The sequence below is a fragment of the Pelobates fuscus genome, chromosome 11 (genome assembly GCF_036172605.1).
Source record: "Pelobates fuscus isolate aPelFus1 chromosome 11, aPelFus1.pri, whole genome shotgun sequence".
Taxonomy (NCBI): Eukaryota; Metazoa; Chordata; class Amphibia; order Anura; family Pelobatidae; genus Pelobates; species Pelobates fuscus.
In genome coordinates this window covers 41,969,100-41,986,659 of record NC_086327.1, presented here as the reverse complement: position 1 = coordinate 41,986,659, position 17,560 = coordinate 41,969,100, and the positions used below count along the sequence as shown (strand labels likewise).

The following is a 17,560-nucleotide window of genomic DNA, read 5'->3' as shown; positions in this document are numbered from 1 at the left end:
CGAAACTTTATTAATCACACAGGAAATGTGTTCCTAACAATAGGCTAATGGGAAGGCAGAGAGCTCACCTGGAGATGAGAGCCACACACAGCCCAATGGTAGTTACAGGCAAGTATAGAATTATTTATTATATATTGATATTGTATTGGAAATGTTATCATTGGAAATGAGCAGGCATGGGGTAGACAGGTTGACCTATTTAAATATGAGTCAATGTTCTCCATTGTGTGACATTTCAATGTAAAGCATTGGATAATCTGTAGATCCATTTATGTTGAGTGACAACTTTGAGTCCCTCAAGTATAAATGTCATTTTTATAATCCACACATATATACGTCAGCGATTTACAATTTTTCAGAAGGGATATAAACCGGTAAATAATTGGCAAACAAGGTTAAATTAAAATGAAACAAGGAGAAGCATATAACAATTCACTCCAGTGTTGCATTACCCTGGTGTACGTACACAAATAATATATAATAAATAAAGACTTAAAGGATGAAGGGGTGTAGGCTAAAAAAAAAAAACAAATCTCCTCTTTCATTTTTGAGTGTTTCCAATGTATAATTCATGTGTTCAGATTATGCCATAACATGTATGTAGGACAGGGAATGCATGTGCATGTTTTCTAGTAGAGTCCTTTAGAGAACTGAAAGTTTGCAAGACATGGACCACATTTATTTGCTTTGTTTGAGCACTGTGCACTATGACAGGTTTACATAGTAAGTGAGACCATTGTCAATAAGGTAGACGATAGGTACGAGCTAAAAGGAGGCACACACAAAAATTTAAATGGACACTCTAAGCACCAACACAACGTAGCTGAAAAAGGTGGTTTTGGTATGTAGAGCCTAGAGCATGCATGCGTCTGCAATTTCACTGCTCAAGTCATTGCCATTTATGATATAGTTCATAGTCAGGTTTAGTCACTATATATATATATATATATATATATATATATATATATATATATATATATATATATATAAAATCATAAACGTCAAATGCATTCATAACCCGCTTAGAATGATATTCCTAGCCTTTATTACTTCTCACACCCCTTTTACTGAAAGGCTAAGAACGTAAAAAACAGTGGTGACTGATCAGGGATGGGTTTTCAGTGCAGATATTTAAGTACTGCATTTCTAAAGGTGTTATCAGAAGTGTTTGCTGACCATCGTTAGAAATGTAGTTCACAGATCTCTGAAGTGCCAATGCTATTCATCGTGGTTCCATGATTTCAATTTTTAAACTTTATTATGTTTTGTTTTAGTTCCATAGACTTAACATGGCAGCAGTCAGCTTTGAAGAGTTTTCTGTCCCTCCTGGCTCTGAGCTGGCTCTTCCACCACTATTTGGGGGAAATATCTTGGAAAGCGAGCTAGAAACCGAGGTAGAATTTGTAGATGGAGGTCTCAGCGGAGATAACCATCAGGAAGAGGAGGAAGAAGAAGCTCAATTGAGATTGAAAGAGCTCAACAAGCGGAAGTTCCTTGCCCTAAGTCGACGGTGCAAAGAAATTGAACAGGTTTGCACAGCAGATATATATCTATCTATAGTTTAACATGAACATGTCCCCTCGTTTTCCTTTTTTTTTTGTGTTATAAAAAAAAAAAACAAGTTTAAAGCAAAATTACTTGCAGATAAATAATACCCAAATGAAAGGTCTGACAGTTCTTTTGTGTGGATGTATATGTTTAGGGATGGCAATTTTTAATCTTTAAACGAGAAAGTGTTAATTATTGATTTAAGCAATAGCTGCTGAGAACGTGTGATATGAGTGGCTAAGCAGAACCTAAGACTCAAGAAGAGAAGCCAATTCGCTCCTAGTATTTCTCTGTGCGGGGAAGAGAACATTTTTTTTTCATCTGCCTTGTGATGTGAATGCAACTTGTGCCATGAGGATGTCCTGTTTAGTTATCAGTCGCAAATATAGGTAGGTCTTCTGATATGTATGGTAGTGAAAAGATTTGTATTAATGACAGAGCCACTATTGTTTCCTAAAGAAAAAAAATGTTCTGTAATAAACTCACATGTAAAAGTCTAATTTAATATATCGTGTTTCATTCCAGGTAAACGAAAGAATTCTCAATAGGCTCCACGAAGTTCAAAAAATAACGCGAAGGCTTAAACGAGAAAGGAGGTAATGAATTCTGAACTGTACTAAAATCCTTTGTGCAGTCCTCGCAAAGAAATGCTAAATGTTTTAGCAACGATAAAAGAGATAATCATGTAATTTCTACTTCAAGAAAAACATATGGAAATAAATTCGTATATCTTGTCATGTATATTAACACGTGTTTTTGTCTTAGATGTCTGATGAAAGTCTTGGACTCCTACGGAGATGATTATAGAAATAGCCATCTTACTTTTTTGCTTGAGGTAAGCCACATTATTATACAATCAGCCCTTTTTCTCAGTACAGTCAGGATTGTATTGCCACCATGCAGTGAATGCTCTGTGTTTTTGTGTACTCATGCAAATAGTTTATTTAGTAATTGGTAATATTTGCTGTGTATCAACCTGTACCTATCGTGTGTGTGTGTGTGTGTGTGTATATATATATACAAAAAATGATGGGAGTTGCACTCCAGCTCTCCTGTGGATATTGCCCGGTGCTCAGCAGCACAAAATATACAGTTCAAATAGATGCTAGCACTCAGGGTCTTTCAATGTAAACAAAAAGTAGAAAAAACCTTTTATTCCAGAAGTCAACATTTCAGTCCACCACTGTGGACAGTGGTGGACTGAAACGTTGACTTCTGGAATAAAAGGTTTTTTCTACTTTTTGTTTACATTGAGAGACCCTGAGTGCTTGCATCTATTTGAACTGTATATATATATATATATATATTGCCAAAATTATAGCTTTTTTTTTAATTGGACTAACATAATATTTCAAATACACGCTTTCGAGAGTTCCCTGTCTTTCTCAGGTCTGAAGCAGTACAAATCAATCTGATAGAGTTTAACACGTAAAACAACTGATGTTAGAGAAGGGAAGGGAAGGGAGGGAGGGAAGGGGGGGTGAGTGGGGTGTCATAAATAGCAGAGGATGTGCCTGAAAGTGAAAGGTTGGCTGAGAATAGCCAAAAAAAGTAAATAAACATAGAGTCAGGAGGAGTAGAAGCTGGAGCTGTGAAGGTAACTACACCTGTCTTTGGGTTTTCTGTAAACCGAGGTGTGGGTTGTGCCATTGTTACATGTCACAGTGGTGTCCAGAAAATTCACAGATCTTGTTGAATATTCCATTTTTAGTTTGATTGATGGATGGAATGTATCAGATTTTCTTGGCTTGCATTCTAAATTATGAAGATATCATTGATATAGCGATAATATTTGTATGGTTTGGTGTGCTGTATTTCTATGAATCGCTGTTCAAGATCTACCAAAAAACAGATTAGCATATTGGGGTGCCATCTTAGTGCCCATAGCAGTGCCCATGGTTTGTAGGTAAACCTCATTGTTAAAACTGAAGTAGTTATGTGTGAGGATGAATAGTGCCAGTTCTGTGACAATTTTGGGGCTGTATTTTTGGTTGTCGGCATAAGAGAGGAAATGGAAGCAAGCATTGATGCTGTCTGTATGTGGAATGTTGCAGTACAGAGATTCCACATCCATGGTTACAAGGATGGTGTTAGCAGGGAAATTGGTGATTTGGCTGAGTTTGTTAAGGAAGTCAGTTGTGTCTTTTATGAAGCTGTTTTTGTTGGTGACTAGAGGTTTTAAGGAATTTTCTACCAGTCCTGAGAGCTTTTCTGTGAGAGTTCCCATTCCTGTAATTATGGGTATTCCAGGATTACCTGCTTTGTGGATTTTGGGAAGCATATAGAAAGTACCCATGCAGGGACTAGTTGGTATGAGTAGTTGGTATGAGTGATTGCAGTTCTACATGAGAATTCTCAGGGAAGGATTTACTGAGCTCCCCAAGTTGTAATCTACATTCCTTGGTGGGGTCTTCATTTAGTTTTCTATAGTATTTGTTATCTGTCGCCCTCTTTTATGTAGTCCTGGGTGTTCATTATCTACACTACTGCTCCTACCTTGTCTGCTGGTTTGATGGTGGTAGCATGATTATTTTTCAAGTCATTTATATCTGTTTGTTACTGTACTGAGAGATTATGAAACATTTTCTTTTGGTTTTGGTTGGTTGTCAAGGATACTGTTCTTAGAAGGAAACTTTCAATCTAACTGTCCAGTTTGGCATTTCGTCCTGTGCTGGAGTGAAATTAGTGTTCATTTTCCTGTTGTAATCCATTGTGGTTTCAGTGCTCTCTTTGTCTTTAAGTATTCCTTAAGTCGCATCCTTCTGAAAAATTCTTCCACCTCAGAATAGAGCCCAATGTCCTCAAGCTTTGTGCTAGGGCAAAATGGAGAGAACGGATGCTTCTGAGTCAGGTAGTTTATAGTCCGAAATGTTAACAATACCAGATTTCTCTTGCCATTTCTTTTTCTCTGCCAGATGTTTGTGATAATCCCGCTGGAGTCTAAGTTTATTATTTTTCTTCTTAAAAAGGTCCTGTTGTTGCTTTTTGTAAAAATAGTGTAGATCGTGTTCTAGTTTTTCAGCAATATATGTATTATCCTCACGTAGATTTTGGAGTAGGTACTGTTTATGTTTTAGAGCTGGTGGATGAGATGGTTCCTTTGTTACTCACTAGTGTGTTTACACAGGTTTTAAAGGACCACTCTAGGCACCCAGACCACTTCAGCTTAATGAAGTGGTATGGGTGCCAGGTCCAGCTAGGGTTAACTAATTTTTTTATAAACATAGCAGTTTCAGAGAAACTGCTATGTTTATCAATTAGTTAAGCCTTCCCCCTAATTCTCTAGTGGCTGTCTCACTGACAGCCGCTAGAGGCGCTTGCGTGATTCTCACTGTGAAAATCACAGTGAGAGCACGCAAGCGTCCATAGGAAAGCATTATGAATGCTTTCCTATTCGACCGGCTGAATGCGCGCGCAGCTCTTGCCGCGCGTACGCATTCAGCCGACGGGGAGGAACGGAGGCGGAGAGGAGGAGGAGAGCTCTCCGCCCAGCGCTGGAAAAAGGTAAGTTTTAACCCTTTTCCCCTTTCCAGAGCCGGGCGGGAGGGGGTCCCTGAGGGTGGGGGCACCCTCAGGGCACTCTAGTGCCAGGAAAACGAGTATGCTTTCCTGGCACTAGAGTGGTCCTTTAAGCATACTGCGATTTGTGCGTAGTAGCAAGTGGATTTTTAGGCCTTCGGGGATTAGCTGTCCTTTCTTGCAGATGGATAGAAAGTGTATGTCGTTGTTGAGCTGTACTTCTTTTTTGGTCATCTTGTAGATTTGCTGTTTTAGGCGGCTGTATTCGGTATCTTCCATAGTGTTTAAATAGAGATTGTAGCCGTATTAGTCCAGTGATGAAGATGTAAAAAAACAGATAAAATTCGTATCTTGTAATACCTTTTTTATTGGACTAAGATAATTTTTTAATGACAAGCTTTCGAGAGAACATCCTTTCTCAAGTCTGAAGCATTTCTGAGCAAGACGACACATAGGATTCAAAGTTGAGTTGTGATACAGGAGTTAAAGTGACATGAGTGCAGATAAGACACAGGTTTGATAGAAAATAGACACCATTCTTGCAGAGGGTCCTAAATATCACTCTGATCTCACCAGGATTTAGGCCAGGATACTCCTGGCATCATCATCATAATAATAATAATTATTATATTATATATTTTTATATAGCGCCAACAAATTCCTTGGCACTTTACATAATGATATAATGACTACAGCAGACTGTTGTGGTTATGGTGATTGGCGTAATCCTTTAATGGCGGAATTGTACATGGAAAGTGTTTCCTTATTGTGAAGGATAACATCATGCCAATTGTTTTGTCCCCGTCACATGAATGAAAATTGGCCTGATTTTTATTAAGCCGTGCACTGACATGATTTTCTACCTGTTAAGAAGGATGAAAACAAGGCAATGGAATTTTGCATGAAACGTGACTCCACAATGTTATGCATTAGTCGTTGAGAAAGATAAAAGAATGGCAATGGTTTATTTGTCCTATTATAGCAATTCATTTTTTATTTATTGCAAATGACAGCAAATTGCTAGGATTATTCACTAATTGCATATTTTAGGGCCATAATTTAATTAAAATACTTCCTTATTCCATCTATTTACTTATTGAGTACTGAATTAACGTTGAGAATTCAATTATACCTTCTAAAAATTCCAATTCTTGCAGGAGGAAGGGGCCCATCAGTCCAACACACCAAATCCTGAGGATTCTGAGAATGAACACCAAGAAAACGATGAGCTCACCATTGGTCAGAGATGTTTATCAGGCCAATCACTTGGTCTGGAGACTGCTAGCCCAGAAAGCCCATCTCTTACAGAAGGACCCCCAGCCAAAAAGAGAAAGAAGCAGAAGGAAGACAAAGTGCACATTGTCAAAAAGCTCTCCCCTTCTCTCCTTCCTTCAGAACCACTGCTGGCCCAGGTATACCAAGATCATTTTTTATATGATACATGTTCCACAGAGTCCAATTGGTATTGACTGTCATGAACTTTAATTTGATTAAAGATTTGTCCTTAAAGGGATATTCCAAGCACCATGACCGTTTCAGTGATTTGAAGTGGTCAAGGTGCCTGAAGACTATATATACATTGTTTCTCTCTGGCAGCATCTTAAGGTGTCATCAGCTAACCTGGAAGTAAAGTCAGTGCTGGCTAATATCAATTCTGTGCAATCTTTGTTTGTTTATTTTGTCATTTATGGCTCAGCTAACATTCTTGGCCAACATTTTCGGCTTCGGGCTGTTGCTCACCATAGAAGAGATTGTGAGCCCAGTGGGTACTTGGATAAAGGGGCAAACCTTTACTGAATGGTTTGCCCCATTACTGGAGAACCCGGCCGGGGAACTCCTGGTATCATAACCATTGCAGAGGGCTGTAGTGGGTATAAGGCTTGGAAAAACCCTTTAACAAGTACCTACCAGTATTGGAGAGCGATGCTGAATTACATCATCTGGTCAAGGAAGGGTGCAGGTTGTACCCAGGCGGCCACCTTCTTTGTTCTCTCTATTGTCTTGATCTTTTTTCGATTAAGTAATGTATATAATAATTTGAATTGTCTACACAAGCCACATATTTACACGTATGACACACATCCATATGTTACTTTTAAAAATATCTATGTCTGTAAGAATGGAGTTTTAATCTACTTTTATGGGAAAAGTTTTTAGTTTTTGTTTTGTATTTTGAAAATCACTATATTATTAACTGTAATACTACTCATGTTAATTACTTACATGCACCTTGTATAGTAAACAATATGTGGGTCTAACCACACGGAAGCTTAAATGGACACTATAGGCACCCAGAGAACTTAATTTTATTGAAATGGCCTGGGTGCAATGTCCCTGTCCTCTTAACCCTGTAATTTAGAACACTGAAGCTTCTTGTTTACATTGCAGGGGTAAGACAAGCTTTAGTGACTGTCTTTTGGGTGCTTCATGACGTTTAAGTCTGTGAATCAACATTGGGCATCCACTTGCTTTGCATGAGGATGTCCTGCGTCTTCAAACTCCCTATAGGATAGCAGTGATTCAATGCTTTCCTATGGGAGGCTCTAATGCTTGTTGCATGGCTCTCACTGCAGATGTGCACTAGTTTCACCCATCTGCGAGATGCCGCTGGAGGGGACCGAGTCAGTGCCAAGGGACCTCAGCGCTGGAAAGAGCTAAGGGAAAGAAAGTTGTTGTTTTTTTATCTTTTTTTTTTTACCCTTTACATGGGGGACGGGGCTAAAAAAAAAACCATGTTCTGGATACAGTTTTTTATTCCTAACGCTATAGTGTTCCTTTAAAGATAGGATGCTAGAACACATTAGATCAGTTTTGGATGATAATCAGGATAGTCCCACAACTGTAGCAAGGAATGTGTACATTTTCTAACTTGAATCATCTTAAAATTTAAGTTGTACATAGAGAAATTGTAAAAGGTAGTTGGGGCGATATTATTATTTATTTTTTTATATAAACTTTTATCCATTTAGAGGCTAAATGGATTTTCCATTTACTGACTAGGGCATCATTCGATCTAAACCTCGTATGTGATGTGATTTGTATTGTGCAGCACGGAATGTGTTGGGAGTGGGCAAAATACCAGGGTGCTGTTATATATATATATATATATATATATATATATATATATATATATATATATATATATTTTGACTATATCATACTATGAAGTGGTATTGGGTAAAGGTCAAGTGTTGGCAATGTCTTCTTTTTATTTTTTTTTTAATAAGTCCGTGTGTAGAAACCACAACTAAAACTCCCATAGTGCTTTGCTAATCAACACTAGCTACAGTGAAATGACATTAGGGCAGCTACCCCCTGATGTAACACTAAAGGATGTGTACAGCCATCACACTGGATTATGGTTATAGAAAACCCTCTTTAACCCCTTAAGGACCAAACTTCTGGAATAAAAGGGAATCATGACGTGTCACACATGTCATGTGTCCTTAAGGGGTTAAAGGGACACTATAGTCACCAGAAAAACTACAGCTTATTGTATTTGTTCTGGTGAGTAGAATCATTCCCTTCAGGCTTTTTGCTGTAAACATGGTCTTTTCAGAGAAAATGCAGTGTTTACATTACAGCCTACTGATGACTCCACTGGCCACTCCTTGGATGGCTGCTAGAGCTGCTTCCTATCTCAGTCTTGCCTAATGTGCATCACAACATTCAGTATCTGCACCCTCTGCATGCAGACACGGAACTTTCCTCATAGAAATTCATTGATTTCATTAATCTCTATGAGGAGATGCTGATTGGCCAGGGCTGTGTTTGACTTCTGCTGGCTCTCCCCTGTTCTGCCTCCTTGACAGGCTCAGCCAGTCCTATGGGGAAGCACTGTGATTGGCTCAGTACAACACTTCTTAAGATGTCAGCAGACAGCTTGCAGGTCTGAGGCAGAAAGGGCAGAGCCAGCAGCTTCAGGCTTGAATACAAGTAAGATTTTACTATATTTAGTGAGGCAAGGGAGCGCCAGGGGGGCTAGATGGTGGCTTTAACACTATAGGGTCAGAAATATGTTTTTGTCCCTGACCCAATAGTGCTTCTTTAAGGAACACTCCAGACAGTCAAAGCACTCAGACAGCCAGGCAGGTCTTCATCCAATTCTGTTGGACCCACAGAACTAACCTATGCTGCAGACTTGCAGGCTAGAGATCTGCCTTTTATCTTTGATGTGTGAGAAGCCTCTGACTGGTCATTTCACTGACACAGACTGAAGGTTTTTGTTATGGAAATGCTTTAATTATTTGAAATTAAATTGTATATTAAAATTTAATTTTTTCCTTGTATATGTAATTTTTTTCTGTATTCAGTATAACAAATTGTTTTTTTTTTGTTTTTTTTTACAAATTGAGCAGTCCAGTTAAAAGTGACTATCAAAATCATGCCTTTTCACTGTTATCCGGTTTAGAAATCTGACAAACAAGCAGTACAGTCATCCCAAGCAGTTTTTAGTTTTACAGTTATTTATTTTAATTTTTCTAGGTGAAGATTGAAGAGGACTATCTGTGTGAGGGGGATGAGGAGCTTCCACTCAGCTGGCAACCTCTCAGCCCACGTGACAAGATTCTCCAATACACAAAGTTTTCCAGTCCTGGAACTTGCCCGGACTTTGACTGACGCTCCAGATATTAGGCGATTCATATTTTGTATGTTGGAAAGATTGAATATGAACTTGAGTATTGTTCAGTGAACAGGATATTAAGGGGGCACACAGTGTGCAGTAGTTATGGTGTTTGGAGTCTGAAAAAATGTATTACTGTGAATTTCCTCATTTTGCAGATTTTAGCAGGGACAAAGCTCAACATTCAGATCACTTGGCATAATACTGGAATTTACAGCAATATCCTGGCCTCCATTTCATTTTCATGAGACTTGATGTATATGTGTCACACAAATGCACCCTTACTAGGTTCAAATGCAAGTCTACTGCAAAGCTCCATATATTGCAGTAAAGGAAGTGTAAACATTACATGACTTCTTACAGGAGGTGTTTATGAAGGTATTGTAAGTAACATGCAGGGAGGTGTTACTAGGGCTGCATAAACAAAGTGATTTAACTCCTAAATGGCAGAGACATGACCAGTGAGACTGCAGGAGCACGATCTATACACCTGAACTACTTCATTAAGCTAAAGCTGTTTTGGTGACTATTGTCCCTTTAACTCTCTGGTGAAATGAAAAAAATATATATCTACTTGGATTTATAATGAGAGGATGTCTCAATGTGTCACAAAATGCCTAGATTAAATTTACGCACAAGCAGCGCCCATCTTTTCTGGAGCAGATTAAGAGATTATGCCCTGTGGTAAATTACAATACCTCCAATAATCAGGATGGTAGTAATAGAGGAATGTCGATGTTTAATCAATCTGCATGCAAAGATCCACTTTTGCTAGCATAGGACAATTGTGTACTCTGTCATTCAATGAAAAGTTTTGTGTACAATGTGTTTTTTGTTCTACATTGTTTTGAGTTTCATGGATTTTCTTGTTGTTTATTCACTATTGTGAACATATATTAAGAGTATTATTGAAGCTACACCTACTTTAATTATAAAAACTTAGCTGGCATTGATACTATTGAGCAACAATAGCATCAACTAATGCCCTACTGTACAGGTGTATATTGTCACAAGCTAATAAAATCTTTGAATATTTAGAGTTGCTGTACATAATGACTTTTGGTTGGGATACATAATTTTAAAGAATATAATTTAATAAGTCTTTACAAGAGATGTCCACATGGACATTGCACATTCCATATGAGGACCAAAGGAATGGTTCTTAGACAATACTTTTAAACAAGGTAACACGATATTTGGTCTGTATATTCTCTTGGACCGGTGCTGCAGATGTTGCGTTATCTTTGTATTCACATGTTCTTAAACCAATCTATGTTGGGTCCAAGCTTCTCAATAGGATGGCTGGGGACATCAGGCATGTTTCCATCGTCTCGAACAGGAACTGGGAAAAAAAAAAAATCTTTACATCGTCATGCTCACTGCCTCATATGCCAGAGAAACCATGTTTATACCACTGTGCCCAGTCATATAGTAACCACTTTATACAATTCATATCCGTGTTACATGGACAAATATCAATGGATTTCTCATGGTAAAGGCACAGATTCTGTGTTACAGACATCAGATCTAAACTGCGTGTACAGCCTACGCTACATCAGAGCAGACTTGAAATAAACAGTTATGTTGGTTATGCTAACTTTGCAATAAAGTATAAAAATATGAATATTTTACTATACTAGGCCCATCTCCTGCCACTCGGCTAGTGCCAAGTTAGCACATCTGACACTATATAATTGTTCTCACCTGGATAATTATATGGCGTCGCTTTATTCAGCTCTCCAGTTAATCTTGTATATGGGCTGACTACTGGAATGATAACCGCTGTAAAACAAAAAAAAAAAACAAAAAAAAAAAATCTAAATCACACAATTCAATATAATGTACAGGTTTAGATAGGCAATCCATAATTCCATAGAGTGCTTGACAAGACTGTAGATGTATGAGAAGCACTAGAAATGTAATTTGCAAGTATCTGTTCTACTGTGATTAGTTGTCACTGCAATTTGATAATTTCACTGCACGAATAAGCATGCACAATAATAAAAATGTGCAATAGATGAGGTGCAAGCAAATGATTTCTACAGAAGCTATTGATTGTTACTACGTTCATGAACTAAATACCGCTATTGATAACAGGTACTTTCTAACTTGTATTTTTTATAACCTGGTTGTGCAAACCTTGCATAAAAATGGTTGATGAAACAACTTTTTTGATATGCTTCACTTTCCAACAAAGCCCAAGTTTAGTACAGTATATATTTACTTTTTTTGCACTCCTATGTATTTAAGAACGCTGTTTCGTTCAAATAACTGAGCTAGTAAGCACAACTACTGTAGATTTGGCATGCCAAATAAAAGAGGTTTACAGGACTTGAGTTGGTTAATAGTAACAGATCTTCCTATTCTATGCACCAATAATAAAGTCTTGAGTGTGAAACCTAAACAGTTAAGTTATTTGTAGGGAAATGAAAAGCAAATTAAGAAATGTAAACCAAAATAGCGGATTCTGAAAAATTCTCCAGCTCAGATATAGTTACAGCTTGGATATTTTAGCCACAATGTTGCAATATGTTTTGTTCCCTTCACCACAGTGAACACAGACTTCTGTTTTGTTATTATTGATGTAACGGAAGGAAGGGCTTACCCATAAGACCAATTGCTGCAGAAGCGGTTATGACAGGTTCTTTTGCCCAGGCATTTTTTAGAAATGCACCAAATTCTATTGGAAGAGAAAACATTATAGCATTATAAATTGTTTTGTAGAATGTTTTCATCCTGTAAGACGTTGATTGAAGGAACAGCTCAAGCACCACATCAACTACATACAACAAATACAGGGTGCGCTAAGTAGGACAATGAGAGATAATAAACAAAAATAATAAAGTCTCTTAAAGTACAGCGAAGACCTGGAGTGTATATTCTTCAGTTCTTGCTTTGAATCCTCAGTGGTAAATATGAAATACAAAAGCAAAAATAGAGACCAATAGTGCAAGGATTCAAAGCAAGAACTGAAGAATATACACCCCAGGTCTTCACTGTACTTTAAGAGACTCTTTATCTTATTTTTGTTTATTATCTCTCATTGTCCTACTTAGCACACCCTGTATTTGTTGTATCTTGTTACCCTTCCCCTCAGGTGTGCAGCTCCCCTGTGTATTCTCCCCTGTGATCAGTACTGTAGCGCTGTTCCTCTCCTATTTTTTTTTTTCTGTTACCACATCAACTACAGCCTGCCCAATTCTAAGCAGTCAAACTGGTTTACCAAGATGCTGAAGTAGTTATGGTGCTTGGAGTGTTCCTTTAACATAAAGGTTTGACAGCAAACCTGATCCATTGAAATTACTGAAACTATTACTTACATTATCTTCAAGTTATTATCTTTACTTAAAAATATATTGTCATATTGACACTGTAGGCACCATAACCACTTCAATGTATTAAAATGGTTATGGTGCTCACAAGCTCTGGGGCACACTAAACTGTTTACTCAACTTTTAGCAGTGAAGCTCTCTTCCTGGCAGCCTGTAATCCGCCTCCAGTGAAAATACAACTGAGAGGTATGTTTTCCGCCATGCCAGCAAATCTCTTAAATTACTGACTGCAACCCCTGGTATAGCATGAAGTGGAGCATAACGATAATTGAAGGCTGGGTTGCAGCCTGTCGAACACCAAGCATCACTGCTAAATGGTGATTAGACTGTTTAATACTAGCGATCACTGCAGTGGACACCACTTAAACAATAGGATCTGTCGAAGTGGTTATGGTGTCAAGTGTATTCCTTTAAAACAGCAGGTTTCCTTTAAAACAGCAGAGTGTTCAGAATAGTGTACCCCTCCCCCTATTAAAAATAAATTGTACTCAATATAAAATACTATTCAAAGAAACATCAATATTACAATTTATATTACATCAGGAACCTAAGAATATAAACTGTTGGACCAAATAGAATATATATTCAAAAGGAAAACTTGCTAATTAGTCCCCATTGGGGGGAGGGGGGACCACATAGTTTAGCGCATTTTGCACACTAAGTCTAAAAACGGTCTCTTTACTGGGGCTCTGCATAGAGCGGTGTTTTTCAACCTGTGCTACACATAACCCATGGGAATACGCCAAAAGCTGGTAGCAAGAGAGCGCTGATATCTGTGATCTTCCAGCACTGCTCACTTGCGCGTCCTGCGGCGATGCCGGGAGCGGGGTTATGATAAACAGCGCGCAAGAGAGTAGTGCTGGAAGAGCACAATGAATATACAAGCCCCACACTGGACACCAGTGAAAATATTCATTCCACCTCTCTTAAAAGGTAGTGAGGCAGGGTGGACTTAAATAAAAATAAGACATCAATAATAATTTGTGACTGCGTTTGAGAGAATGTGTGTAAGTACGTTTGTGTGTCAGTGTCCTCTGCGTGTAGCTATTATGTGTGTATTATATTTTCATTTTGTGACATTTGTACTTCAGATTAATAGTTCATACACTCCTCCTTACATTCAAAATAGGTCATATTTATTTTAGGAATATTCTTTACTAACTTTAATCAAGCTTGTTCTCCAAAATGGGATTACCTGAAATATCAGTGTCTACACGTTTTATTTGTCATTTAAAATCAATAAGAATTACAAGAGTCCATTGGATTTGTATTTGGGTTTTTTTGGACCTGCAGGGATGTCTCCGTAAATATACTCTGTTAAATCTTTAAAGGGGCACTATCACTAGTGGGAATATTGCACAATTAAAATATGTCTGTATGTATAAACCCCCTTTCCTACCACCACATAAAAAAAATAGGTATTTAATGGTACTTTTAAGCAAATATAAAATACATTTACTTAAAGGGGCATTCTAAGCACTGTAATCATAGCAGCCTGCTGTAGTAGTTATGGAGCCTGAGTCTTCGAGTACAGTGTTTACCAGTCATTTGGTGTGTGACTAGTCTCTATGTACACCCCTCTGTGTAATGGCTACAGCTAACCCTGTACATTCTATGAAACAGTGCTACATCAAACTATAATAAAAGAATTGTGATTGCCTATCCAAATGAATCCTGTAATAGGTGGAATGTTGCAGCTGAACAATCATGTCTTGTGGTTGTGACAAAGGATTCCTGACCTCAGTATTTGCCTCTCACCCCTTCCCAGCACTGACCCATTAAACAAAAACTGCACACACACAATGTATCTGATATCCCAAGACACTGGACTGATCCTGGATAAATAGCACGACATAAGCATGGCTTTGGGGATCTATACACCTTCCCAATTAATTATCTATAAAGGATATTAATAAAGACAAGCACACAGTAACATTATTACAGTCTCCTTGACAAGCACTTACTAGTGAAGGCAGCCATCTTGCTCCTTATAAGCCTACCGGAAGCGGAAGTTTAAGTCGCTGAGGATTCTGGAACTTGTAGTACTTTTTTTTTTTTTTTTTATACTAGCAACCAGCAGGGGGAGTCTTCAATGCAATTAGTGATACAAACACTGATTTGTTACACTTGGAAATACATGTAATTACTGGTATGAAAGCAGACATGTCATTGTGTGCTTTATTTAATGTACAATAGCACAGCATTGCAGCAATTACACTCAGGGCTCACTCGCTAAACAGTGCGTTGGAATTAACCGATTTGTAAAATGTAGGCTAAATTAATCAAGACTTTAGCTGAGATGGAGAACAGCATATCTCCCAGGTTTTTGAAATGGACAAAGGGGGGCACTTTAATTTTATGGGTGTGAGTTGGTGTGTGGGTGTGGCCAGGGATGGGATTGTTCTGAAAAAGTTTAGGTGACTTACTAATAATTTATGCAACTAAAATGTAATTTAGAGTGTCTCAGTGCTCCTTAAAGAACTAACCTATACTTGGCACTTAGCAGAACTAAAAGCAACACATTTTCTGTGCTATTCTCATGACAACCATGAGGAGTTGCTCGAAAATGGCTAAAAGTAGCTCCTGCACCAAATCCCCCAAAATGAGGGACTTGCTCCGCAAGACTCAGAGCAACCATGTGCCTAAGATGGCACCCATGAGGGAGCCACCTCCATCCGAACATAGTGATGTCAATAACTCTGTTCCTAAACTACCTAACCAGAGCTAGGAGTCATCCAGGTCCTGGACCTAGAGATATCTATGAACCATATACCAATCAAATGGAAGATTTTGCCAGGTTTAGTGTACTAATTATCTTAATTTTAATAATGACAGGAGGCAAGTATTTTGCATTAAAATCTGAGAAATAAATTGATTTGCGCACACAGAAAAAACAAGTGTGAGTTTTACCTTATACACAGGGTATTCTTGTATGTTCACACTACAAATAGTATGTATCACCTATATACAGGTAAATAAAATACACATAGTGTAAACTGTAAAAAACAAATAATGTTTTAAAAGCAGTGTATATCATCAAACTCACAATTTTCAGAGCCCATTTAAAGTTGGCTCTAGACTTATAGCGCTTTTCATCTCACTCTTGAGATATCCAGTGTTGGAAAAATGTGTACATCCACAGGAACTTGGAACTAGTAGCTTGCAGTGGTGCTCCAAAAGTCCAAGGCAGGTATGTAGTTAAAAGTATTTTATTCCAAAAGTATTTAAAATACAAAGTATATATATATATACACAATAAAATATATATATAAGCAGCACAACGCGTTTCAACCTTTCAATAGGTCTTTCTCAAGTGCATATGGTTTTACAATGGGCTCAAAAGCCCTAATATATACCAAACAATTAAATCATTTAATTAATAATAATAAACATCTGTGAATATGCTCCCACCCATGTCCAAATATGGTCACAGCCGGAAGTGTTATGCCACACTCAATATGGCTACATGTCACGACTAGTAATGTGGTCCAGCACGCAGAAACTATGTAAACATATACATAAGTAAGAAAAGGAAAATAATAGGATAGAGCGTAAACCGGACCTTAGAATGGCCGGACTAATACGCTAGAGACAGAGAATGGACAAAGGGAAAGCCGAGGTCAAGGAAGCCAGAAAATACTCAATACCGATAAAACAAGCCAAGTCAGGGAAACCAGAGATCAGAATAACCAGGGAAACGCCAAGGATCAGGATACCAGGAAATCAGAAACACAGAATCAGCACTTTCAGGAAACCAGGAAACTGAAACCACGACATGGCAAAGTAATGGGGAAAGCTAGGGGTTTAAATACCCCTCTCTAGGCTATGATTGGTCAGAGGGCGACCTCTGACCCCAAAACGTGCGTGTGCGTTGACGTCGTGACGTCACGCACACGTTGGTATAATTCTCGGGGGCGGGGCTAGCAATAGACGCGACCACACGGTCGGCGCCATCTTGGATCTGGGCGCGATGCCCGGAAGAACTACGTGCGCGGTTCCCGGCTTGCCGACGAGCAGGTAAGCTCGTGTAGTCGGAGCGGTCGTGCCGGTCGGGCACGACCGTGAGGCTCGGCGGGCCGGTGACCGCAACAGTACCCCCCACTCGAAGACCGCGCACCGGGCGGGAAGGACCCGGCTTAAGAGGAAAGCGGTTGTGAAATGACCGGATAAGACGGGGCGCATGGACCCGGTCAGCAGGAACCCAACAACGTTCCTCGGGACCATAACCCTTCCAGTCAACGAGATAGGACAAGACACCTCTGGATAAGTTGGAGTCCATGATAGAATGGACTTCGTATTCTTCTTGATCACCCACTACCAAGGGCGGAGGAGGAGTGGATACCCTGGTGTAGCGATTGCAAGTAAGGGGCTTGAGCAGAGACACATGGAAAGTATTCGCTATTCTCATATGAGCCGGTAGTGCCAAAGAATAGGTCACTGGATTAACACGTTGGGTAACTCGAAAGGGACCAATGTACCGAGGGGCAAATTTCATGGATGGGACCTTAAGCTTGATATGTCTTGTGGAGAGCCACAC

General features: G+C 38.8%; 2 protein-coding genes across 3 annotated transcripts; one reads left to right on the top strand and one right to left on the bottom strand.

The window, feature by feature from the left end:
• Window positions 1-25: 25 nt before the first annotated feature.
• Window positions 26-10,728, top strand: TFPT (TCF3 fusion partner). 2 transcript variants are annotated; one of them, XM_063435989.1, is made up of 6 exons: window positions 26-108; window positions 1,275-1,529; window positions 2,074-2,144; window positions 2,314-2,383; window positions 6,225-6,479; window positions 9,553-10,728. In XM_063435989.1, the coding sequence occupies exons 2-6, from the start codon at window positions 1,290-1,292 to the stop codon at window positions 9,685-9,687; spliced, it is 771 nt and encodes a 256-aa protein (XP_063292059.1). In that variant the 5' UTR covers window positions 26-108; window positions 1,275-1,289; the 3' UTR covers window positions 9,688-10,728. The 2 variants fall into 2 exon arrangements, with proteins under 2 accessions (XP_063292059.1, XP_063292060.1); XM_063435990.1 differs by having other exon boundaries at window positions 26-112.
• Window positions 10,729-10,766: 38 nt separating this feature from the next.
• On the bottom strand, window positions 10,767-15,054 carry NDUFA3 (NADH:ubiquinone oxidoreductase subunit A3). Its single transcript, XM_063435991.1, has 4 exons — window positions 14,988-15,054; window positions 12,297-12,371; window positions 11,396-11,473; window positions 10,767-11,033 (listed from the first exon to the last, which is right to left on the bottom strand). Exons 1-4 carry the CDS (start codon window positions 15,001-15,003, stop codon window positions 10,942-10,944), a joined length of 261 nt encoding a protein of 86 aa, XP_063292061.1. The 5' UTR covers window positions 15,004-15,054; the 3' UTR covers window positions 10,767-10,941.
• Window positions 15,055-17,560: the final 2,506 nt, after the last annotated feature.

Excerpts from the sequence above, each read along its gene's own strand:
- TFPT (XM_063435989.1), top strand. The coding sequence starts at position 1,290 with ATGGCAGCAGTCAGCTTTGAAGAGTTTTCTGTCCCTCCTGGCTCTGAG. Across the intron at positions 2,145-2,313 it reads AGGCTTAAACGAGAAAGGAG|ATGTCTGATGAAAGTCTTGG; the intron begins GTAATGAATTCT and ends TTTTTGTCTTAG. Across the intron at positions 6,480-9,552 it reads CAGAACCACTGCTGGCCCAG|GTGAAGATTGAAGAGGACTA; the intron begins GTATACCAAGAT and ends TAATTTTTCTAG.
- NDUFA3 (XM_063435991.1), bottom strand. Across the intron at positions 11,474-12,296 it reads TGCAGCAATTGGTCTTATGG|CGGTTATCATTCCAGTAGTC; the intron begins GTAAGCCCTTCC and ends TTTGTTTTACAG. Across the intron at positions 11,034-11,395 it reads GACGCCATATAATTATCCAG|TTCCTGTTCGAGACGATGGA; the intron begins GTGAGAACAATT and ends TTTTTTTCCCAG.